Source organism: Ipomoea nil, unplaced genomic scaffold (assembly GCF_001879475.1).
Source record: "Ipomoea nil cultivar Tokyo-kokei standard unplaced genomic scaffold, Asagao_1.1 scaffold1317, whole genome shotgun sequence".
In the NCBI taxonomy this organism is placed as follows: Eukaryota; Viridiplantae; Streptophyta; class Magnoliopsida; order Solanales; family Convolvulaceae; genus Ipomoea; species Ipomoea nil.
Window position 1 is genome coordinate 4478282 of NW_017617745.1, and position 27043 is coordinate 4505324.

At 36.6% G+C, this 27043-nt stretch overlaps 3 protein-coding genes across 3 annotated transcripts; 2 read left to right on the forward strand and 1 right to left on the reverse strand.

Annotated features, from left to right (window-relative positions):
* Window positions 1–2752: 2752 nt before the first annotated feature.
* LOC109185135 (probable ADP-ribosylation factor GTPase-activating protein AGD9) lies at window positions 2753–6994 on the forward strand. Its single transcript, XM_019335110.1, has 7 exons — window positions 2753–2947; window positions 3097–3215; window positions 4356–4782; window positions 4910–5173; window positions 5311–5433; window positions 6562–6663; window positions 6753–6994. Exons 1-7 carry the CDS (start codon window positions 2879–2881, stop codon window positions 6858–6860), a joined length of 1212 nt encoding a protein of 403 aa, XP_019190655.1. The 5' UTR covers window positions 2753–2878; the 3' UTR covers window positions 6861–6994.
* Window positions 6995–9110: 2116 nt separating this feature from the next.
* Window positions 9111–14010, forward strand: LOC109185277. The gene is made up of 8 exons (XM_019335257.1): window positions 9111–9432; window positions 10643–11493; window positions 11887–12665; window positions 12715–12808; window positions 13148–13276; window positions 13360–13503; window positions 13596–13802; window positions 13894–14010. The coding sequence occupies exons 2-8, from the start codon at window positions 10645–10647 to the stop codon at window positions 14008–14010; spliced, it is 2319 nt and encodes a 772-aa protein (XP_019190802.1). The 5' UTR covers window positions 9111–9432; window positions 10643–10644.
* Window positions 14011–14611: 601 nt separating this feature from the next.
* On the reverse strand, window positions 14612–17750 carry LOC109185279 (protein FAR1-RELATED SEQUENCE 7-like). Its single transcript, XM_019335258.1, has 6 exons — window positions 17693–17750; window positions 17262–17318; window positions 16753–17170; window positions 16222–16619; window positions 16104–16137; window positions 14612–15719 (listed from the first exon to the last, which is right to left on the reverse strand). The coding sequence occupies exons 1-6, from the start codon at window positions 17748–17750 to the stop codon at window positions 14612–14614; spliced, it is 2073 nt and encodes a 690-aa protein (XP_019190803.1).
* Between the last annotated feature and the right edge of the window lie 9293 nt (window positions 17751–27043).

A 27043-nucleotide genomic window follows, 5' to 3' on the forward strand; every position in this document is an offset into this window, starting at 1 on the left:
CCCCGGGCGGGGGCCGGCGCCGGTGGCCGGACAGGGACGCCGACCGGGGCGCTGGCCCCGGCCGGCCACGGCGCGCCCGGGGCGCGGGCCAGCGGGGCCTTGGCACCCGGCGCGCTGGGGCCATAGCCGGCCCCGGGCGGGGGGCCAGCGCTGATGACCGAGGGAGGAGTCGGTCGGGGAGCGTTGGCCCCGGCCGGCCGTGGCGCACCCGGCGCATTCGGTGCGCGGCCCTGTGCGACCGCGGTCCCGGCGCCCCAGGGTGTCGGTCTCGGGCGGCATCCGCATGCAGGGGGTCGGCGAGTGCGCCGAGCATGGTGAGTCGAGGGGGTGGTGTGAGCAAGGTGGTAAAGGAGATAAGATCCGGGAAAGGCGGAGAACGTGATGTAAATTGCGACAAGCAAGCGGAGTGGGGAGTGGCAATGTGGGACACGTGGATGCCAAAGAAGGAGGGGGGTATGCTATAAATGGGGGTCCTGGATCCTTAGCTAATGGTCAACTCAGATACGACAGGCACACTAGTCCAGTGGTCTTGATCTCATACTCTCAATCCAGTCACCTGGGTTCGATTCCAAGCAGTAGCATAGTTAGCAATAGCCCATCCCGTGGGCCTTGTTGTTTGTATTTGGGTCGCTGTTCTTGGGCCTGTAATTCGGGCTTCTATACACATCGTTCTGTACTACTGTACCCGGTCCTAATAAAACCATCAGTAAGAATAATTTTCCACTTTTTAAATTCTTATTAAAGTTCAAACTTTTTAATTACCAAGTGGCCTCTAAAGATATGTAATGGTAATATTGTCATTATATACTTACTTTGTTTTTTTTCTAAGTGATGAAGATTTTACGATATCAATGAATGGCATGAAATTCTAATTCTTTAAATTTTAAGAATTTATAGTTTGAAAGAATTGAAATTTCAATTCTAATAAATCAAAAGGTGGTAAAAGTTTTTTTTTTTTTTTTTTTTTTGTTCTCAAAAAAAATAAGGTGGTAAAAGTTAAGGTGGAATACTTTTAAAAATCTACAAAAATATCCTCAAATACACTTCCTAATTAAGTCTTAATAATCACTTGAATGGGGTGTCAATGATATTTGTAGAGGGAGTGTAATTGACTAGTTGGCTAATGCCCTAGATTTACTCTTCAACTAACCGATGATTATATTAATCCCTCCAAAGACCCCCTGATCATCACCTCTTAACAGACGCGTAAATAAGAAATCCACGTCATTCCAACTAACTTGGACAACAACGTAATTCCTCAATCAGGGGCACTTCCGGTATTTCGACCCAATATATCTATAAACAAATTCCCGCCAATTTTAGGCAAAATTAGGGTATGTTTGGTTCGCACATGGAATCAGAATTTGAATGAAATTGAAATTTGAATCAAATATTTGGTAATAGTATGAGTTTTGGAGAAAGTATTTTGATGTTTGGTAGTAGGGTGGAATTAGAATAATTACCAATATTGATGTTTGGTTATGTATGATGACCTTATAACGAGAATAAATGTTTTAAAATACAAAAATAAAAATAATTGATCCCAATATAATGACATCTAAAGCACTAATATGAACAAAGCTTAAAAATCATATTACCAATAAGATGTAATGAAACCTTTTTAAATTAGAGAATTGAGTTTTTAATTGAAGGGATAATCAAATCCCATAGTTGTGTTTTAAAAAGTTATCAATCAAACACTAACTATGATTTTGATTCCCATTCTTAGTGTGTAAATCCATGAACCAAAAACACCTTTACACTTTTTGCCTATAAGTTATAATATAATTGGTGAAATCGTACCTTTTTGTTTGAAAATATTGTAGAATTCGTACCAAATTATTGATCATGCTCACTTTTTGTTTCTAAGTTATCATTAACGTTATACTTTTCGTCCCTTTATTAACAAAAGTTAGGGACTAAATTTGCAATATTAGTATAGATTATGGATGTCAGTGAACAGTTAATAAAATAACAAAAAAGGCTATCTCATGATGATAGCTTAGCGATGAAAAGTGAGCACGATCAACAATTAAAAACTAAATGCAGCTTGCACACTCCAACACCAACGTTACACCGGCAGCCGATCCATTGCAGCCACACGTTCAACCGTCGAATGCTACTGTTGCAAACGTCAGACCGCCGACCAAAATTTGTCAAGTAGATGCCGGATACCTACACGACATGGGCAAGGCAACAGAGGGGGCAGTCCTTCTCGACGCGAATGGGGGATATATTGCAGCATTCAGTGCCTCTCTCCCGGACTGTTTGTCACCACTTATGGCCGAAACACTCGCATGCAAAGAAGCCTTATCATGGTTAAAGGATCGTGGCGAGACTTCAGTACAGCTTTACACAGATTGCCTGACATTGCAGCGTTATCTTACTTCACCACCATGTACAGTTCATTCTTACATGGGCTATGTTATTGATAGCTGCAGATCAATTATGTCTTCATTTGTTTTTGTTTCAGTCAACTTTATTCCTAGATCAGATAATTATTTAGCACATACTTTAGTATCGTCTGCGTTTTAGCAACATATATCTCCGCCTGATATTATCGCGACTTATTTCTAATAAAGTCGCCGCAGGTATTTTTCCAAAAAAAAAAAAAAAAAAAACTAATTTTATAATTACCTTATTACCTTATAATTTAATGTAATGGCGAATAATGTAATTTTTCCCTAATTTTATTTGTTATTTATTTATTTGTTGGTTTTCCGCAATAGCGGTTATACATATATATATTCGTTGTCCTTGCTGCTCCGTAGCGTTCCCTGAGGAGGCCTTTCTCAATCTCTATCTCTTGTACGCAAAGCTCCATTTCTATTCCTTACACCTCCTCTCGGAACTCCTGTCTCTCTCCCCCACAGCGTCCATGGCTTCCGAGAATTTCAGCGACAAGAATGCTGTTTTCCGGAAGCTTCGTGCGAAAACCGAGAGCAAAGTTCGTCGTATTCCCTTGTGAATTTGTATTTAGTTTGTGTAGATCTGTTTCGGATCTGGCTCTGTCTCCTAGATCTATTGTTTTCGAATGATTTTTGTTGATAATGTTTGTGATTTTTTTTTTGTTTGGATTTCCTCTTGCTTTGGCAGATGTGTTTTGATTGCAATGCGAAGAACCCAACCTGGGCGTCTGTGACTTATGGGATCTTCCTGTGTATCGATTGCTCGGCCGTACATCGGAGCCTCGGCGTTCACGTCAGCTTTGTTAGGTAAATTTCATCTGCTTTTGTTACTTAACATTTTCTCTTTTTAGGATTTTTGTAATTGACAGCAGATTTTAGGCTTACCTGTTCTAATATTTTCCGAGTATAACTCCTCTTGGCATTAGCTATATAGATATTTTGATGTTATATTTTAGAGATCACTATAAGCCACAATATGGGAAAAAGCAGAATTATCTTTCAACTCATATTGAGCTAATAAAGGATCTAGAAGGTTAAAATATGAGAAACATGAGTGAACTTTTTTGTTTTTACACTGGTAGTATATAAAGTGGGAAATTTTGAATGAGAGTACTTTTTTTTTCCTGTTCCTAAAGAATAAGGAGGCCATCCTTGGAGAAGTTAGTTCAGGTTGCTAGTGATAGCAAGGATAATGGAAATAACTGAGGGTTCTTTCATTGTCTAAAGTCTAAGAGCTGTGCAGTACACAGTTGCAGGCATTGTATTTGTTATTTATTTATTTTTTGCAATTTTGCTTTATAAGGTCAAGGGTTTAGCAGTGTATAGTTATTGTAGTTTTTGGGGTGAGCAATGTGCAAACATCCCATGCCAATGGGTTTGTAATCATAATGTATGGCTGCTGGTCTGGAGCATTAGTGCTATGTTTAGGTTAATTAGTCTATCATATTTGAGGAGTTAATTCATGTTCATGCAAGTATATGTACATACACATTTCATGCACCAAAGGGGGATTGATGCCTCTGAAATAATTATGTTCCATTTGCATATAATTTTTAAAGTAACAATATATTCATTGGAGACTTGACTCTGTTGCAACAAGAGTCAAGATTAAAAAGAGATGCTTACTTTCATTTTTTTATAAGTTTTTTTTTTTTTTTTTTTTTTTTTTTTAAATTTCAAGCAAGGGTTTAAAAAAAAAAAAAGGCAAAAGGACTGTGAGTTTACTGGAATACATTTCCAATTGTTGCAATACTTCCTAAACTATTTGGGGGGTAGATTTTATGAGATTTTTTTAAAGAATGGGGTGAAATGATTTCGCGTTTATTCTATACTTAATCAAAAGTTGAGATTCTCAACAGTATTAAGTACTAATTTGGCTATGCACACATTTTATTCTTTTGTATCTTCCTCTGTTGAAGAAATTTTGATAAGTTGTTTTTTATTTAGGTCAACAAATTTAGATTCATGGAGTCCCGAGCAATTGAAAATGATGTACTTTGGTGGAAATAACCGTGCTCAAGTTTTTTTCAAGCAGCATGGATGGTCCGATGGAGGCAAGATTGAGGCCAAGTATACCTCTAGGGCTGCCGAATTGTATAAGCAACTGCTCTCGAAGGAAGTTGCTAAAAGCATGGCTGATGATGCATTGCCATCATCACCTGTTGCTCCTGAGACTGTATCCCCTACTAATGGGTTTTCTGATTCTAAGATTAATGAAGGACCTAAAGCAAGTTCTTTGGTTAAGGATGAAACTCCTGAGATTCTTGCTGTACCTAAAGTTTCTCATTCAGTTGCCACATCTATTAAGAAGCCTATAGTTGCAAAGAAAACTGGAAAGACAGGTGGTCTTGGTGCTCGAAAGCTTACTGCGAAGGTATAGCACAAGTTTGCAATCATGATCAACGAGACAGAGAATCTATTTCTTGAAAGAGGGATTTTGCTGCATATATATATAATATATATAATGTTAACATTGACCAACTAGACGTTTGATTTTACAGACAAGTGAAAGTCTCTATGACCAAAAACCAGAAGAACCACCAGTTCAGGTGTCCTCTGTCTCTGCAAGTGACAGCACTGCAGCTGGTTCATCATTAACTTCCCGATTTGAGTACACAGAAAATGTGCAACCTGCAGAGACAAATTCTGGAGGTCCTCGTGTTCTTAACCACATTGCCCCTCCGAAGTCATCCAATTTTTTTGCGGAGTATGGGATGGACAGTGGTTTCACAAAGAAGGCGAGCTCAAACTCATCAAAAGCACAAGTAAGCTATGAATATTTTTTTCCCATTAGCACTAGAAAGTTTCATACTGCAGGATGATCTATGTGAATAGAGTTGTAATATATCTCTTTATATTATTCAGTAGTTTTTCTTTATTAATCTAATTTTCAATTTATTAGATTGAGGAAACTGATGAAGCAAGGAAGAAGTTTTCTAATGCAAAATCCATTTCATCAGCCCAATATTTTGGGGATAAAAACAAGGCTGACGCAGAAGCTTCAGTTTCCCTGCAGAAGTTCTCGGTATGTTTGCTATGATTAAATCTATTTATAACCCATACCTCCATCCCTGCTGGCTTTATATATCTTGATTGTTAACTGTAGTTGTAGGAAATTGAGGGCCTCTATAAGTTTCCGCCATTTTCCATGCACCTTAGTTCTTAATTTACAACTGGCAGGTTTCTTTTTCAGTTAACAATATAGTGATTATCTAGGTCAAACTTTGTGAAACACTGTTCTGTTGATTCTGTCTTCACCTACTTTCAATCAATGTTACTTGACCATCAAAGGGTGTGCCTAGGCTACTAATAATATCTAAACTTTGCTATGTGGCAGTCTGTGTGTATTTGGCCTGACCTTTTTCTGAGTAAACATTTTTTTTTTAATGTTTAGAGTCGTCCAAATAATGTTAGTACAGTATAATTTAAATGTTTGAAGTCATCATCCCTTCACCCTTCAAAGTTTATACTTAAACTAAGGGAATGTAAGCTTTGGAATGTCACATCTCCATGTTTGGTTCAGGTTATCTTACTTTCCAAGTGAATACAACATTCCTGAGGAATGTAACATACCACCCTCCACATTGGATTTTGAGGGGAATGTGATTCCCCCACAACTCTTAGGTTTTCTAAGATTCCCATGCATATTTACTGTTTTTGCTCTTTTAATTCTAATTATTATGAAACTTATATTTTATTAGCTTACTATATGTATCATATTTAATTATTTTTGTAATTATATATTTTATTTTATTTTTCTTATTACATCATGTTAGCTTATAAAGTAATTTTGTCTCTCAAGTTCAAGCTCTTATTTAATTATTTTTAAATCAAGTACAATGTTACCATTGTCTTATTTATTTATTTTAATTTTGATTTTTGAAGTTTATTGAAATACATGAAAATATGTGGTATTAAAGTTTTTAAAAAAAAAAAATTATTATAACATAGAAGATAACCCCTAAACCAAACAAGTTTATATTACATATAAGGTAATTTGACCCATGAACCAAATGCCCCCTAAAGGGATTATGGATGTGTTCAGGAAATTTTTTATTTTTAATGATCTTGTCACTACCTTTCATTTGGGAGGAGCCTGTTTCCAAATTGAATGTTGCTGTTGATGCCAATAATATATCCTTTCTATTATTAGGATTCGAGAGCAATCTCCAGTGTTGACCTCTTTGGTCATGACGATGATAGATTACCCATTGACCTCACTGCAAGTGACCTCATAAATCGGCTCTCTTTCCAGGTGAAAAGATTTGGATGTTATATGTTAACTTGCAACTTCTTATATCCTGTGGACTCATTGGCAATTTTTATTTTATTTTTTTCTGTCAGGCACAACAAGATATCTCCTCCCTTAAGAATATTGCTGGAGAAACTGGGAAGAAGATTAGCTCCATGGCTACCAACTTGATGTCAGATCTCCAGGATAGAATTCTCTGATTGCTTGCTTAAATGCATTTGTAGAAAAACTGGAAAGATTATCACAATACTTGCCGACATTCTGTGTAGATGTAAAAAGAGTCTTTGGAATTCTTTCTTAAAAGAAAAATAAGATTTTGGAACTTGTAGTCTTTGTAGACATTATATTTTTTTTTTTTGAATGCTTGTAGACATTATATTTGCTTCTTTTTTTTTTTTCTTTTTTTTCTTTTTTTTTGTTCTATACTGTAAATTGTTGAATATAATGTATGATGAGTTAATACTCAAAATAGTCCCTCGACTATGTCGTAATTACCAATTTGGTCCTCGACTATTATTCTTATCCAATTAAGTCCTCAACTATACAATTTTTACTCAATTTAATCCTTTGTCAATTTGACTGTTTGTTGACTGTCAAAAGTGGAAATAAAGTTGTAATTTTACAAGTTTTCTCCTTCCTCCTCATTTACCAGCGCCAAACCATGTAGCAATAAGCTCCGGTTGGGTTCTAAACCTGTCAGTATCGAAGTAGTGGTTATGCATCGGATAGCCCATGAATTTGATTTCCAACGATTTTTTGACGATCGAAATCTGATCGGAGTGTATTGCTGCATGGTTTGGCGCTGCTAAATGGAGAGGAAGGAGAAATCTTGTAAAATTATAATTTTATCCTGACTTTTGACAGTCAACAAAAAGTCAAATTAATACAGAGGACTAAATTGGGTAAGAATTGTATAGTTGAGGACTAAATTGGGTAAGAATTGTATAGTTGAGGACTTAATTGAGTAAAAGTTACATAGTTGAGGACTTAATTGGGTAAGAATGGTAGTTGAGGACCAAATTGGTAATTATGACATAGTCGAGGGACCATTTTGGGTATTAACTCATGTATGATTTTCATTCATTTCATTGCCCATATTACTTTTTTTTTTTAAGAGAATTGCCATATTACTTGGAGCTGCTATATGTGATGTGGAGGAATAGGGGAATTAATTGATTGTTGTGCGATTGGTCTTATTGCTTAAATCACATGTAGCAATTGAAGTTATGGACTTGTACCCATTATGGTATTAAGATTTTTTGTATTTTTTTATACTAGTACAATTGTACATTACTTTACAAATATTATATTATTATTTTTTTATCGAACAAAATTGTTCTTACATCATTGTCAGACTTGCGCGGCCTAACTACAAAGTTGTTGATCATAAATACAATTACACATGGACTCTAAAATGGTAGGATCATTTTCCAAATAATTGACAATGTTAACATCCTACTAGCTCCAATTGAACAAGTTTACACATCAAAATTTTATCAATGCATGGAAACTTCTAAAGAAATTTGTAAGTTAATTTTTACTATATCATTATATCAATATCTATTTTAACCATATATTTTGAATTATTTATTAGCATCCTCTATTGACAACATTTATTTACCTATGCATGAAATCTCCTATATAATATTGCTTTGAAATACTTATTTAAAAATAATTATTGGGCATTATCTCATTCGCGCAAAGCGCGTAAAGAAAACTAGTTATATAATGTACATTAAAAATGTACTTTTTGTTATGGTTCACACAACACTGTGTAGACCATGATTTATCGGGGGAAGGGTAGGGGACTTAAAGCCCATATCACTCTTTTTGCAGCCTTGCAGGACAAGCTAAGCCCATTACCCCATTGTCGGCAAATTATTGTGTGGACCATGGTCCACACAATGATGTGTTGACCATAACAAAAAGTACATTTTTAATATACTAAATGTACATTATTTGTGTGCTGAATGTACATTATACAATATAATATACATCTCCTGAATATATTGTACATTTTTAATATACTAAAAGTACATCATTTTATAGTATACAAAATATGGTCCACACAATAATGATTGCGCATTGTCAATCAGAACAACCATGATGGGTCTGGAAATAATAATATAATATGCTAATTTTTTTGACCGTCATTTATTAGTAGATACATGGTCTTCTCCAAACGCGTTTACCTCAACTTGGCATCATGCAAACCTTACTTACATAACAAATGCGCTTTCATGCTCCTGTTTCATGGAGCTGATTGTAGTTGGTGCCACCAAAGTTTTAAAAGGCGGAGGCGAGTCTCGGCGTTTTGTAATATTGAGGCGAGGCGTAAGCCTCGAGGTATCGTGAGGCCTCAATTTTTTTTTTTTTTTTTTTACAAAATATATATTAATAAACTGTAAACCAACATTAAAAACATAAAAATAAAAAAACAAGTGTCACACACTCACATTATCAGTAAGCCAGAATTCACACAAGTGTCATTGTGTCACTCACTCACATTGCCACAAGCCACAACTCACAAAGCCCACAATATATACTCTGTATTAATATATTGACACTATGGGTGAAACGACAAAGAAGAAAAAAAGAGAAATTTTTTTACTTGACACTACGGGAGATTGTCGAACATAATGGGATATCGCTGGAAAGAATGGGAGGTCACCGCCGCCTGGAAGTCGTTGCCATCCACTGGAGGAGTGGAGGTCTAGGCTTCACCTTCGCTTGGAGTAGAGTCGCGATTAAATTTTGGTCTTCGCAAGCCAGGTTCTAAATAAGTCAAATATTTTTTTCCTAATTCTAATCTAATTAGGGTTGGGTCGTGGGCTATAGAAATAAAACTCAGGCCTAAATTGGAATCGTTATGCTGTGCATCCGGTTGCACCGTACTTGGTGCATCCGGATCCACACGACGTCGTTTAGAGAGTAACGGTGCCGTTAGTGGCACCGTTTCACTCCACCAATCAGATTTTTTTTTTTTTTTTTAAATAAAACAATGCTCCTTCGTTTCTTCTCCACTGCATTTCACTTCCCGCACTCCATTCCTTCTCCAACACGATACCCTCCGTAAACGCTTCAATCATCTCCATTTCCTTACCATTTCTTTAGAATTTTCTAGCTTTCAAACACACTCGTCGTCGCTATTGTCGCCGGCGTCCGATCATTGCGAATTCAACAGCGTTTTCTCTGTAAACCAGAGCTCATCATCATCCTATAACAAGTATAAATGCATTTTACGTTGATACATAATGCATTTACACAAAACAAGCATTCATTTTGAGTATATATTTATGAAATTTTAAACTAGGGTTTTATACTGTTTAATCTTGTATGAATGTATAGTTATTTGATTATTAACGTGCATGGTTATGATTATGGGTTTATGAGTATATTTATAAGTTTATGGAACTGTAGTTTTACAATTTTGGAAGTATAGTTGTACATTTATGGAATTGTAGACATACAGTTTTGGGTGTAGTACTCTGTTAACCTTACTCTGTGCACCAAACTGCATTCATGCCTTCTTAACATAATTTGCTTTGTGCGTATACTTATGGAATTGTAGTTTTACAATTTTGGAAATATAGTTGTGCGTTTATGGAATTGTAGTTATAGAGTTTTGGATGTAGTACTCTGTGAACCTTACTCTGTGCACCAAACTGCATCAATGCCTTTTTAGCATAATTTGCCTTGTAGGTATGCTTATGGAATTGTAATTGTACAATTTTGGAAGTATAATTGTGCATTTATGGAATTATAGTTATACAGTTTTGGATGTATTACTCTGTGAACCTTACTCTGTGCACCAAATTGCATTCAAATCCTTTTTAGCATAACTTGCCTTGTGGTATACTTATGAGATTATGGAATTGTAGTTTTACAATTCTGGAAGTATAGTTGTGTGTTTATGGAATTGTAGTTATGAAGTTTTGGATATAGTACTCTGTTAACCTCACTTGATGTTTTTTATTTGCAGAAATGGATCAGTCAGGTGTGGCAGATGATTCTACACTTGGTCAATTTGTGAAGTCTGTAAAAAAGAGAACAACCAGATCAGTATTGAGCTCACAAGCTGCTGAACTCACCCCTGCCCAGGAAGATCAAGCAGAGCCTTCGACAAGGCAACAACCAGCAGCTGTAAAAAGAAAGAGGGCACCACCACAAAAGCAAGAGAGAGTACGGGACCCTGATGTGAACTACTTCAGTACACGAATGGGTCCCAAGCAAATGTATGACCTTGTCCAGCGTCTAACACATGACCAAAAGGATGCTGTGATTGATATGGGTTTTGGAGGGCTGCTGCACCTACAATTTTCAAGCAATTACTCACAACTTGTTGAGTATCTCCTGCAAAGGTTTGATGTTTTCAAATCAGACTTCATATTGGATGGTGACCATCTACATGTTGGTGAAGAGGATGTTGAATACATCTTGGGACTCCCCCGGGGGAAGAGAGATGTTGAGGAAGGTACAAAGAGTGAGGAAAATTCTACAGCTGCATATAATAAGGTCCTGACTGAGTGGAGGAAAAGATGGAATGTCAGGTCAGGGTCACCCATAACAACAAAGATGCCTGATGAAATAATCAGGAGAGGTGACCATGGAGATGCCTTCAAGAGAGACTTTGTGGTGTTTGCTGTCTCATCTCTGCTCCGGGGAAATACAGGAAGATATGCCAACTATCGAGTTATCAAGTCATTGCTCAACATCCGGTCAATCTCAAGACTTAATTGGTGCAAGTACACGTACAATTCTTTAATTGATTCGTATGACATTTACAAAGACTCTCCTACCAGATCCTTTGGAGGTCCAATGGTATTCATCCTGGTAATATCCCATTATACATAAAATGTTCTAATTATGTAATTATATTCATGCAATTATGGAATCATAGATATGCAATTCTGTATGTGTGGTTATGCCCTTATGGATGTGTAGTTTTGTAATTGTGGAATTGTGGTTTTCCAATTATGGAATAATAGTTTTACAATTATGGAATTATAGTTAATCAATTATAGATGTGTACTTTATGGATTATGGAATTATAGTCATCCAATTATGGAATTATAGTTATGCAATTATGGAATTATAGATATGCAATTCTGGATATCTAGTTTTATAATTATGGAATTATAGTTATGCAATTATGGAATTATAGATATGCAATTCTGAATATGTAGTTATTCAATTCCTTAACATACTCTTCTGTACTTCTTGAAGCTCTTCTACTTTGACCGAGTACAGTTCAGAGGCATGACCGTCAACCGCACATTCCCAGCAATAAAAGCTTGGACAAAAAGCCTTGTACGCAAGCGAGTATCGGCTGAGATAAAATCAGGGGGTTTTGGTAAGGGCAAAGTTATCCCTCGATTTCAGAGACCTACTGCCATTGCATCTACATCATCACCCCGACCTGCACCTCCTCCTGCTGCAATACCAAGGCCAGTGTCCAGCCCTGCTGCTACACCAACTATTCCAGCTCCATCTGTGCCTCTGACAAATGTTGACCGAGTAACAAATGTGCTTCAACGGCTTACAGCAGATGTCCTTGAGTTCGGTCAGGTCATGTCTGACATTGGCAAGCAAGGGGCCCCGGTTGAAATCATGAAGAGGGCTTTTTCAGGAATATCAACAATGCTGAGTGCTGCAAGCACAATTCAACCGACTCCTAGCCCAACTGCCTCGCAATTGGATGACATCTTCTTTGGAAGTGAGAGCTTCACATCAGCAGTTGATTCTCTGGTAGCAGCTTTTGAAAAAACAAGAAAGGAAATGGAAATAGAAGTCCCATCATTTGAGCTACTTGGACGCTCTACACCAACCCCACCACCATCTCAACAGCAGCCTTTGGACACCTTGGTGGATAACATTGTGAGGAGTGCAGGAGTATCAACAGAGAAGGAAGCAACTCCATTGCTAATCAGAGTGCCATTCGAAAAGTCCACCACTCCTACTACCCCTGCTGCCCAAACTGCTGCTGAGATTGATGAATTTGATAAGTAGGTTACTGCTTTCTTATGCAGATTTAGACTATGAGCTACTGAGCAGCTTCCTAGATGTCTGGTCCCTACGTTTTACATTGCTGAACATGCCCCGTGCGGTTGGGGAGACAAAGCGGGTCTACTTCTCCACCCTAGTACATGTAAGTGTTCACAAATTATGAATATATAGTTTTTAGATTATGGATATGTAGTTATTCAGTTCTGGATGTGTACCTGTGAACCCCTGGTTTTATAATTTTGTAATTCTGGAATTATAGTTATGCAATTATAGAACTATACTTATGCAATTATGGAATTGGTTATATGCAATTATGGAATTATTGATATGAAATTATGGAATTATAGTTATCCAATTATGGAACTATAGTTGTACAATTCTGGAAATGTATATATATATATAACTCTGTATGTATAACTTTAACATTTTCAACAAATATTATTTGGATTATGACTACCCATTCCTGCATTTGTATGTGCAGCTTCAAATTGATCCCAATGATCAGTGGATGAAGGATCTCCCAACTCACATAAAAATGAAGAATTTCAATGAGAGATTGAGCTATGAAATAACCAGCTTCGGGAACCTAGACATCAGTGATGCAGATCTGGTAAGTTCTATTACCCATGTCCAATTTGACTTTATCATGTCCAAAAAAATACTAACATTGCTTTAACTTTGAATTGGAATTAGATATTCTTCGCAGTTCATCGCCATGGTCACTACTTCTTGGTCTGCTTCAATGTGAAAGAACATAAAGTACAGGTCATTGACAATAAGGAGTTACCAGCTGGTGTTTCGGAGAAGGACAAATATGGCAACTGCCCACACTTATTGGTAATTTTGATAAAAAAAAACTTGACATTCTTACCATTACCTATCTATTGACATAAAAGCATTATCAACACTAAACTAACTTTTCTGACCAGATTGAAGCATTCAGTGGTTACCTTAAGGCCGAGTGCCACTCCTTGTATGTGAAATTGCAAAAAGTTGATATAAAGTACCTTAAGTTGGACTGGGCAAACACTGAAAACGTCACTGATTGCGGGATCTATGTACTCCGTCATATGGAGACATTCCGAGGGACTCTACAAGACTGGCAGCCAGGATTCAAGAAAAATATGCGCTTGAATGTAAGACTACCATACATATTATAGTTTCAAAATACATTAAAAAATAAATAAAACTGCGAATGACTAATTACTTAATGTTATTTGTTTATAGGCAAGCTTCATGTGTGAATTGCGAGCGAAATATGCTGCGAACCTCATAAAGTGGAGAATGAATGAAGTCAGGGGGGAGGTTCTGCAAGCGGCCAAAAGAGTTTCGAAGAAGAATTGAATGGATATTCTTCAACATGTTGACTGAATTCTAAACAATTAGAAAGTTTTTGTGAACTACATTGACAATGTGACTTGTATTTTGTGAATGTAGATGCATGATGTTAATAGCTAAATAACAATTTACATCTGATCTATGCACCTCTTTCTCTTTTCTCTTCTTTTCTTTTCTTTACTTTTTTTTTTTTTTTGTTTTTGTTTTCATGTATCAAATCTATAATTGCATGACTACTATAAATCCAGAATTGCAAAACTATAGTTCCATAATTGCATAACTATAATTCCATAATTTCATAATTATAATTCCATAATTGTATATAAACAATTCCACAATTGCATAACTATAGTTCCATAATTGCGTAACAATAATACCATAATTGCAAAACTATACATCCATACTTGCATAACTAAACACCACAATTTCATAACTACAAATTCATAATTGCATACCTTTCATAATTGCATGACTACAATTCCATAATTGTATAACTATAATTCCATAATTTCATAACTACAGTTCCAAAATTGCAAAACTACATATCCAGAATTACAAAACTAAAACTGTATAATTGCATAAAATCAATGATAACAACTTGTATTTCTCAATCTACACCTACATTGTCATCTAAACCCTTACTAAACTGAACAAAATCTGAACTTGAAGAACTTGGATGTACAAGGTATCCATCCCCAGCAAGCTTGGATATGTTTTCCAACACCAAAGACTGAACAGCACCCTTTGTACTCAATGCAGCTTTATTTGCAGCACTCCTTCTCCCCCTTGCAAGACTGTACTTCTTTTCAATAACACCACTCCTCCTTTTGTTACGCTCACCTTTCAATCTCCGACTTGAAGGATTTTGAACACCACCACTTGAAGATGAAACACCACACTCTTCAATATGCACATGCCCAACCTCGGCTTCAACCTTTTTCTTTACATCATCAACAGCCTCGTCACACAGTTTCCTCGCTACGCTGCTATCTTGACTAGACACAACTAATCTTTGAAATTTTCTACTAATATCGAACACCCAAATTGATGGAGGAACACCAACATTATAAACCATAGAATCAATGTTGACATTCCTACCATCAATAACCTTTTTAGTCCATCTTTTAAGTATATATTTGTCGGGAATACTAGAAACACAATGTACGTGAAGAATGCGTATACAATGACAACATAGAATTCCCAACTCAGACATCAACTTGCAACTACAAGAAATGTCCAAGTTGGCTGCGTTAAAACTAACCTCATGCCTTATAATATCTATATCTGGCCGCCACACGTGATACTTCTGTTGACGGCCATCATTCAACACCATCTCTTGATGACACGCACTGCCTTTCATGAATTGTTCCTCAAACAGAAAATATATCTCAATCGTGTATACCTCTCTAGCATGTGAAAGAAGTTTCACATGCTCCATCATCATAGCGGGTACCCCTTGAGCACACCGAAAGTCTTCACCGTTCTCTTTACTTCTCCATTCAGAAATTACGCTTACAAACGATGAATAGAAATCACAAAGACCCGCTGTCTTGGACAACCTTCTAGAAATCGAATGATTTGTAGTTTCACTCCTTTGTGATGATAGAATGCCCCCAGAAAAATAGTCCTTGTTAAATGCTGGACACCACTTCTCCCTACAGTCATATAGCTTTTCTAACCAATTATTCTTGTGACATTTATAGTCAGTCACCAACCTGAAAATGGTAAGACAAAATCCCAAATGATTATGAAGCAGAATATTAACAAGCAGCATCACCACATCTAACACATACTCAGAATTTCTATTGCTCTATATACATAATTGGAATACTATATGTCCATAATTGATAGACTATATATCCATAATCCATACTACTACATTTCCAGACACCACCAGTAAGTTCAACTGCTATATATCCATAATCGGTATACTATATATCCATAATCGGAATACTATATATCCATAATCCATATACTACATTTCCAGACACCACCACTGCTATATATCCATAATCGAAATACTATATATCCATAATTGATGCACTATACATCCATAATTACAAACGTAATGCAATAAAAACGATTAATTACTAACATACCTTGTCCAATAGAATTGAAATTCAGCTTCGGTCTCTGTGTATTTCAACACGTAGTTAAACATGTCCAAGAAATCCTTATTGCTCCTTAACGTCTTGATATGCTTCTTTGAATTCTCACCGATATGCCATATGCAAAGACGATGACGTGATGTTGGAAACACTTTAGATATAGCAGCAGCCATAGCTGCACATTGATCTGTCATAATAGTCTGTGGAGACATGCCACCCATTGATCTTGAAAACACTTTAAACAACCACACAAACGATTCTATCCTCTCGTTCATCAAAAACCCGCATCCAAACATTACATTCATGCAATGGTGATTCATCCCTACGAAAGGGGCACAAATCATATCGTATTTGTTTGTGCGATATGTCGTATCATGCACTAACAAGTCCCCAAACACCTCGTAATCTCGTCTCATTTGACCATCCCTCCAAAAAAAACTGCACAACCTTGCATCCAAGTCAAGTTCAAAATCAAAGAAAAAATCAGTCTCGGTAGACTGCCTCCTCCTAAAAATTTCAATTAAAGAGTTAGAATCCGTTCCATCCAATCGCTTGACAGTATCCGCAGCCATTGAATTATAAGCATCTCTACTGGTGAAACCAACTAAAGGGGACCCCCCCCGATTGGTGTTTTAGGAACCTAATACCATCTGCCAATGCAACACCACTGTCCTTCAAACCTTGTAAATATAAGAGCTGATTATCTCCGACACTCCTATGTGAACGAAGTAGATGACTCTTGTTGAACACACATAACTCGTGATTGTGCACTTTCTCGTGTTTCGTAACTGTCCACAACCCATCATCACCCACGTCAAATTGAACAAACGCTCCACACCCTGTCCTTGTGTCAATTTTGGAATAAGCCTTAACCCCACTGTTAGCCTTGTAACCAGCCTTAGAACAACAAAATTTCTTCATTTGAATTGTGTTCGAAGATCCCTTGTATCGTTGATGACCCTTCCTCACACTAAAACCAAGTGTATATGCATAACTGTTATACACCTCAAAAGCCTCATCAGCATTACTTACTACCAAACCAACCAAATCTTGATCAACTGCAAATATAACACAATAATAACCATTTCCATTAACACATAATTCCTAACCATAATTTGCTAATTAAAAGGTAAACCACTATGAATAAACCTGTAATTGATGAAGATCCATCAACATCTACTGAACCATCCACAATGCCTTCACTAACTACATTATATAGACATGGTGAACATTAATTCAAACAGTTCATCAAACAGAAAAAACAGAGTGTCTACAGATTCTGTATATATAGTTATATGATTATGGAAATATAGTTATACAATTCTGGATACACAGTCGCAACAAACTGCCAAAACAGAGTACCCCTAATTCTGAATATATAGACATGCAATTCTGGAAATATAGTTATGAAATTATGGAATTATTGTTTTCAAATTCTGAAATTGTTGTTACACAATTATGGAAATTACTTACGTGATTTTGCACAACTATTTGCAGATTCTAGACACAAACATCACTGCTAATCACATAATCATATAAAAAACCAAAAGGAACGATTGCAAAAACAATAACAAGATCACCTTGAATCGAATGCCAATCATCAACTGCGGAATTCGTCTGCTCTGTTCCATCCTCCATCTATCAATCACTTTGTAATTCCCGATTTCGATTTGCGATTGCGATTTGCGAATGCGATTGAGATTGCGATCGCGATTCCGGTGATATCGAATGCCAATACCACAGCGAACAACTGCCAACGATCGAGTTTGAAACTTGGAAACAAACTCAAAAGGAATTTGGAAGTAAACGCCGTTAACGGAATTTTTTTTTTTTTTTTATAAAACCCCGCGTCATTAGGCTAAAACGACGTCGTGTGGATCTGTATGCACCATGCATGGTGCATACAGATCCACAGCATAATTTGCCCCTAAATTGTCAATTTTTTTGGGCTAAAGCTTATACGCCTCAAGTAAGTATTGAGGCGCGCCTCATAGGGCAAATTATATTATGCACCGTGGTGCATAATCGATTATGCACTGCGCGTCTTTTTTTTTAAACGAAAATAAACAGTGTTTATTTCCGCTGTTTCGCACCCTTTTGCAAAAAGTAACTCTGTTATTCAGTGTCATTTTGTATACACTGCAGTTTCAGTTCAACACAACTACAGTTTCATTTCGATATAACTATAGTTTCATTCGATATTTATAGACTCAAATATGTGAAAATGTTATTTAATTTTATTTTATATACACTATAGTTTTATTAAAACACAACTACATGATCATTTTGATATAATTACAGCTTCATTGTACAATATACACTCAAATATGTGAAACGTTATTCAGTTTCATTTTATATACACTGCAGTTTCATTTCACTATAACTACAGTATCATTTTGATATAACTGCAGTGTCGGTTTAGATATACTATAGTGTCAGTTGGTGTTTAATACACCAAACAAGCGGACTCCATTAACTCTAACGGCGGGCCGTTTCTTTACTTAAAGAAACGACGCCGTTTTTGACCGCGGTGCACATGCACCGCGGTCTATAATATAACGACTGCCTCATAGGGCTGATGCATACGCCTTAGTACCCAAAACCTACGCCTCACTCTGAGGCACACCTTTACGCCTTTTTAAACCATGGGTGTTACTCCAAATTAAATATATAATGCTTTTCCCTTTTTTTCTGGTTTAGATAATAACGAGGTTGAGGCCAAGTATGCCTTAAAATGATTAAAGATCTCTTAACAATCGAATATCCACATGAAACTTTCCCTTTACCTCATCACCTGAAAGATGGGAATGATAACTCAGCCAATTTTGACATTAAGCGACTCAAGACTACTTGCATCCCATTCAGTCTTTATATGCCTTTTAGCAATCTCAGGGGTTGCATATCCAAACTAGATAGGCCTTTTTTGGATTCACCATAATCCCTCGATGTCCTTTTTGAGGTTTAAGTAGAGGTTGCGATTTTTCATCACATCGAAGCAATGGGTCAAATGCTTTCGGTGGGATTGGGTTTCCTACTTTTTACTAATATATCATCCACATAGGCCTCTATGATATTCCCCATGAGGTCCTTGAATACTCCAACCACTATTTGGGATGAAAGTTGCCTCGAAGTTTTTTAACCCAAAGGTCATGACCTAATAAAAGTAAATTTTGTATGGGATAACAAAAAACATTTTTTTTCTTTGTTTGTTTCCTCCATGAAGATTTGGTGATACCCTTTGAAGGTACCCATGAAAGTTAATAATTCACAACTTGCTATTTCATATACTAATTGATCCATTTTGGGCAACGAGAACGGATTTTGCATGCAAGCCTTGTTTAAGTCCGCATAATCTATATTCATGAGCTAGGTGGGGTGGATTTGGCGTCATCGCTACGCTGGATAGCCACTTCGAATACATGACATTTCTTACATAGCCTAAGGCTAACAACTTGTTAACCTAGTCTTGATGAAGGTCCTTCAATAGGACGACAAATGTCTGCACTTTTGTTTTATTGTCTTGCATGCGGGATCTACAACTAGCTTATGCATAATGATTAAACCTTTCAATCCTCGGCATGTCCTCGGGCCCCCATGTGAATATGATGGAGTATTTCCTAAGGACCTTGATAATCTCCTTTCACAAGTTGGTGGGGAATCCTTTCCCAATCTTTATACATCAGTTAGGGTGGGTTTGATCCAAGTGGATCAAAACTTCTTCTAACTCCACGACCAATTCGGACCTTTCATTAACTTAATTCTCTTTCTTGAATTCATCTCCTATAGTGTTTATGGAGAGTTGTTCTGTTACGAAAGTGAAGATATATAGTTTCTAATGTGCTGTCGTATATTGTCTCAAACTGTCTTATGGAAAAGAGAATACAAAGCGCTATAAATAGGAGCTAGAAGACTACGAATAGGAAACAAGTTTTTATATGTCCTACATACCTAAAACCCTAAACTACCTAAAGTATAGATTCTATATATCAAATATATATTCCTTAACACTCTCCCTCAAGTTGGAGCATATATTTTAATAATGCCCAACTTGTTACACAAATGAGTGATAACCAAAAATAACTAAATAACAAATAACTCAAGTCCATTTAGGACACTCCTTTGAAACAAAAGCTTTGAACGCCACCAATCCCACGAACAATGGGTGAACACAAAGTGACCGAACAAGCTTGAGATTGGATACTCATACTCCCCCTCCAACGAAAGCTTCGAACGCCACGAATCCCACGAACAATGGGTGAGCACAAAGTGACCGACCAAGCTTGAGATTGGATACTCCCCTGAAGCGAAAGCTGTGAACGTCACCAATACCTACAGACAGTTGGGTGAACTCAACGTGGTGGACCGAACAAGCTTGGGATTGGACCCTCCCCCTGAACCGGAAGCTTGGACGCCACCAATGCCGCAACTCCGGGTGAACACAAAGTGGACCGAACAAGCTTGAACACACAAGGTAAAGAAGACAAACTCCAATTTTGAGGAAACAAATTCTTTACTAGCAAAAGGGAAGTATCTTGACTAACAAAAGGGAAGCATGCTCCAAACAACGAGCATAAAAAAAGGAGAGACATCACCTAAACAAAGGAGAGACATCACCAAAACGGGATAGAACCAACACACAAAACGAGACAACACCAAAAATACAAAACGAGACAGTACTAAAATACGAAACGATACACCATTAAAACAAGACAGCACTAAAATACACAACGAACTCCATCCTTCTAGAGGTCATGAACATAAAGACCCCTAGACGCAAACCCCTCACCAATAACCCTCTCTGTCACAAGAGCCTAAGGCAACAACATCCTCAGCCATACCCACCATCACATATCACAAAACACACCAAAAAAAGGGAACCTGAAGGGGTACGAAACAACCTGATCGTAGAATAAAAAAATCACGGAAGCCAAATGGTCCAAACTAAGTCCAGAACCGAGAAGATGGGACTTAGGCGACCCAAAAACAGGTGATGGAAAAATTTTCCGGTGGCCCGAAAGCCCTCACGCTGCCCAGATCGGTGTCAAAATCTGCAAGCACGGTCGCCGGCGAAGCTTCCTAGATGGGTGGTGACGATAGCGGAGCGAAAAAAAATCTCTTTATCGTAAATGCTCAGATACCATGTTACAAAAGTAAAGAGAGAGTTTCTAATGTGCTGTCGTATATTGTCTCAAACTGTCATATGAAAAAAAGAATACAAAGGCCTATAAATAGGAGCTAGAAGACTACGAATAGGAAACCAATTTCCACATGTCCTACCTACCTAAAACCCTAAACTGCCTAATATATAGAGATTCTATATATCAAATATATATTCCTTAACATGTTCCAAGCCTATTTTATGGCACGCTCTTTTATAGCACTTATGGACTAAGTTCTAGTCTCCCCTAACTACCCTTATCTCGCTAGCAGTGTGGAATTTCGTGCGCATGTGTTCTATAGATATAAGACCGCCCAAATTTTCCAACCTAGGCTGCCCTAAGATGATATTGTGGGGACATGTCAACTTGACCATGACAAGTTTAAGGTGTTTGATTGGAAAAAAGTATGAATTATTAGTTTAAAGGTTAGATGTTTGAATATTGGATTATACAACTAAAAAACATTTTAAAACAAAAATATTCATTAAATAATAAGTGGTCGGGCTAGCAAGCTAGGTATTTTAAGACCATCCAAAATTTCCAACCTATGCCTCCTAAGATGATATTATGAGCACATTTCAACTTGACCACGACAAGTTTAAGGTGTTTGATTGGAAAAAGTATTAATTATTAGTTTAAAGGTTAGAGGTTTAAATATTGGATTATACAAAAATATATATACATATATATATATATATATATATATATATATATATATATATATATATATATATATATATATATATATATATATAATTATTCATTAAATAATAAGTGGGCTAGTAAGCTAGGTTACAAACAATGTAATCCAGTAAAAAACTGTCCGATTTTTGCTACTGTTTTTTTTTCGTTTCGGGGGGTTTTGGGTGTGCGTTCTGTGGGATTTTGGTGTCTGTGGCGGTCAAATGGTGGTGATTTTCTGACGGCCATCCTCTCTTTTTTTTTTTTTCTTCTTTTTTTTTATGGGTGTCTGGGAGGCGGGGACTGGGAGGGGGGACTGGGTAGTTACGGTTTCGGTTAATGTTGTTTTTTTTTTGCTGTATTGTGTATGGTTTTTTCGGACAATGTCAACCACTTTGTGTCTTCCTTCTTCTTTTTTTTCAACCCAGAATGGGGTGTGGGTTTTGGATTTTTTGGTGGGGTAAATGCATATGGGTCCAATAGTTTTGTGTGATAGTGTCTGGAGTTGTAATCTGCATTATGGTTTTGTGTTTCCATTTTTTTCGTGATGGGGGTGGTGGGCTACTGGTTTTGGGTGGGGTGGTTGTTGCGTTGTAGTTGTTACTCTATGCATGTTAGGGGTAAGGTGTGTCAGGTTTGTTACTGTTGGTTTTATTTCGGTTTTGTACGTATGTGTGTTCCACCACTTGTATTGGTTGTTTGTGTGTTTATCTTTTTGTTGTTTTTTTGGGTTTTTTGAGCTTACGTAATCGGTGGCATAGGTTTGTGCGTAGCAGTATGTTCCTTTGGGCAGGTTAGAGTGTAATGTACAAACTAATTGGCACTAGTTTTTTTAATGGGTGTTTTTCATTTTGGTTGGTGCGCGTCTGGTATTCGGTCGTTGCATGCTTTGTAATTTATTTATTATTTCGTAGGGGTTCGGGGGGGTCGCGACTATTGGTGGTGGTTTGTGCGTTTGTGTCTGTGACCGTGTGCAAGTTAGATTTAAAGTGTGGTTGGGGAATTGCTACTGCTTGTTTTGTTGTTTTTTTTTTCTTTTTTAGGCGGGTGCACCACTGTTTTTGGGTTGGTGCGTGTTTTTTGTTTATTGGTCGAGGTTTTTGGGATTTATCTTGTTAGTTGTGGTGGTTTGTGCGTAGCAGTGTCTTACCGTTTGCAAGATAGGGTGTGGTTTAGTTGCTAATTGGCACTATTATTTATATTTTCCTGTCTTTTTCATTTAGGTTGGTGTGTTTCTGTTGTTGGGTCGGTGCGTCTTCATTTTACTTATTTTTTGCTGAGCCGGTAGGTGCTGCCAATGTGGTTGATCCTTTGCATCGGGCTGAGGTTGCTGCTGTTTTTTATGAACCCGCACAACCAGCCCGGGATTTGGATGAGGTTGATGAAGTTTTATTTCCCCGGATGAGGTTGATGAAGTTATGACATATCAGCATCATGATAGTTTTCCCCCTATTCATATTGTAAAACACACATTATTTCTTTATGGCCTCACTGTGAGTCATGACTTGTTGTACGCCTTCTCTAAATTGCTTGGGTGTCAATTTCATTTTTACTTTTTAAAAAATCTAGTCCGTGTTACGTGTATGGTGTAAAAATGCATGTTACGAATGCTAATCACTATGCACATGTTGTATAAGCTTTCACGCATGGATAGGTCGCATGACGGTAAGCCTATACCAGTATAATGCACAGACGATTACTCCTACATGCACCTGGCCTCAAAGCTACCATCATATATACATGATGTCATAAACCCGGACGGGTTGCATATGCTTATATGCATCCACGCTACCACATACCAGCTGTTTCCTGAGGTTCATAGATAGCCCTAATTGATAGTCCGCTCTTCCCATCAACTAACAAATTAGTAACCGTCCTATTGGTAATATGCACATACTAATACACGACTACGAACCGTCAAGTGCATACTCAGCCATAATGAACGGACTTTTGTAACTCCACGCACCCGGCCCCTAAACTCCCCCTATACATACACGCCCTAATAAACCCGGCAGGGTTGCACAAGCTTATATGCAATCACGCTACCGCATAAACGAAAAAATAAGCAACGAAAATGTTGGTATTACGCACATGCGAACGCATGACTATGCACCGACATAGTGCCTAATCATCTATAATGCACTGACTATTGTTACTACATGCACCCGGCCACTAAGCTCCCATTATATATACACGACATAATATAGCCGGAAGGGTTGCAGAAGCTGGTATGCAGCCACGCTTCCACATAACTGTTGTTTCTAGAGGTTCACAAATACCCCTATTTCGTAGGTCCTTCGTCACGTAAAAAAAAAACAGTAAAAAACGCAAATACAGGTATTACGCATACACCAATATGAAGTAATGCACCTACCGGTGCTTGGTCCAGCCATTACTGAAGTGCGTTTCTTAGTTCCCTGAAGATTTAACGATTCATCTCCTCAATTACCATAAATTATATCCCTAATTTAATGCTTAAGATTCCATTACTATTAATGCCATAAATAGTTCAATAACTACAATTACAGTTTAATCCTTTTGGTTAATATATATCCTTTCTTCTTTTAATAATCTCTAATTATCTGAACCATTGATGGAAAATTAATCAATGGATAGCATGAGGTCTCATGACCTTATTTATCAAAGGGGGTGCACCGGATTCGAAGCCCATATATATATATATATATATATATATATATATATATATATATATATATATATATATATATATATATATATATATATATATATATATATATATTGGTAGGATATATCCCGACGACATAGGTTTGGTTCATCTTGTTGTTTATGCAGGATCTTTAGGTTGGGCATCGTTCAGACAAGGCGGTAGGACCCGACCGCTAGGCTTCCCGACCGATGTTATTTTCCGGTCATCATGCCTCTGCTTCTTAAAGAGACAAAGATGTTAGGGAGAGGCACGTGGCGATGCTCTACGTTGACAGAGAGGGCTCGCCGGGTGAAGACGCGTGGACGCTACGTGGGATACATGCCGGTAGGCCGGAGGTTTGTCTCCGGCCAAAGGCTATAAGTATCCACGGCGGCTACAGTGAGGGGGACTTTTGGACGATCAATAGGTTATTTACAGAGCTGCCCGACCGTAGTCAGTCGGCCCTCGGGATAACCATCTAGATTGTACTAGGACTCATTTTGATCAATAAAATCCCCTTTACTATTATTACTTATTCTCATTCAGTACTTAGACCGCATTACGTGGATATTTGTACTATCATATATATATATATATATATATATATATATATATATATATATATATATATATATATATATATATATATATATATATATATATATATATATATATCTAAAAACATAATAAACCTCAATTAAAGTTATATCCTTGATTTATGTCCCTCTTTTTATATGCAAATAAATGTGTACATTTTACTTTAAATGTTGTACAATCCAATGTTATTAGGCAAAACTACCCTTACACCGTTATAACACCATTAGTTTTTAATTCTAACATTGATACACATCATTATTACCATACACATATATCTATCATATCTTTTTCCTATTTTTTAATTATCATTTTATTAAAATCATTATATATTAATTTAATACTTAATTATATTTTAATTAAATTTCTATGAACGATAAATTATATATGTGTGTGTACAAAATACATATATTATTTGTGTATATATAATTCAAATTATAATTTTAATAATTTGTATTTATCAATGTTTTAATATTGGGCATGAATTTTCGCGCATCGCACGTACAAAATGCTAGTATATATTATTATTATTATTATTATTATTATTATTATTATTATTATTATTATTATTATTCTATACCTAATACTTTTATATTTACAATATAACCCCAAGTATATATAATTACCAAACCCTAACCCTCCACCTCCAAAATCCCATTCTAAATTATGATTCAACTATAAACATTGCTGTTAATCCTGCTATAAATGTTCTTATTGTGTAACTTTTTTATTAACTGTTCTTACTATCATAATATTTAATGAAATGTGGCAACTTAATTGTGTGAGTTTATTGTTAATTATTTATGATATTATATAGGATAACAAACAATAATACAATTGAATTTATTTATAAACAAGTTAACGAACATGTTGAAGTCGTGACTTGTTTTGTTTTATTTTATATTTATTTGCTATTATGTTTGTATTGTGGTGATATACTTATGTAATTATGTATTTGTTTTGTATTAGGTACATTTCTGATATTATTTAGATATACTAAAGTTTTTAAAAAGTCTTAACATGTAGGCTTTAATAGCTAGGCTCAAGGTAGGACTTACTTTGTAGCATTTTTAATGACCTAAATATTAAACAGACTTTTAAAAAGGCTGCAGGCCAGGCCAGGCTAATTGCAGGCTCAGGTTTGAGCCTAACAAAAAAGTCTACATGCAGGCTCAGGCCCAGGCCTAGGCTTTATATTTTCGTAACAGGCCCAAGCCTAATTTTCCGGCAAATTATGCCCTGGACCCGTGTCCACAATTCATTGTGGACATGGGCCCAAAACGACGTCGTAGTTAAAAAAAAAATCGCGCGTGTTTTGTCGTTAACGGCGTTAACGACGTTATTTTTTTTTTTTTGGATTATGAATGTACAGTTATGCCGTTATGAATGTACAATTATGCCGTTATGAATGTACAGTTATGCAATTATGAAATTATGAACACAGAGCTCTAACATTATGAACTTACAATTATGAACATATAGTGATAAAATTATGACCATGGAGCTTTAAAATTGTGAATATAGAGCTTCGAAGATTATGAATGTACAGTTATGGAGTTATGAATGTACAGTCATAGAGTTATGAATCTACAGTTATGGAGTTATGAATCTACAGTTATGAGATTATGAATCTACAGTTATGAAATTATGAATGTACAGTTATTGATCGAATTATGAACAAAGAGCTCTGACATTATGAACTTACAATTATGAACATATAGTGATAAAATTATGAACATAGAGCTCTAAAATTGTGAACATAGAGCTTCGAAAATTATGAATGTACAATTATGGAGTTATGAATGTACAGTTATGGAGTTATGAATGTA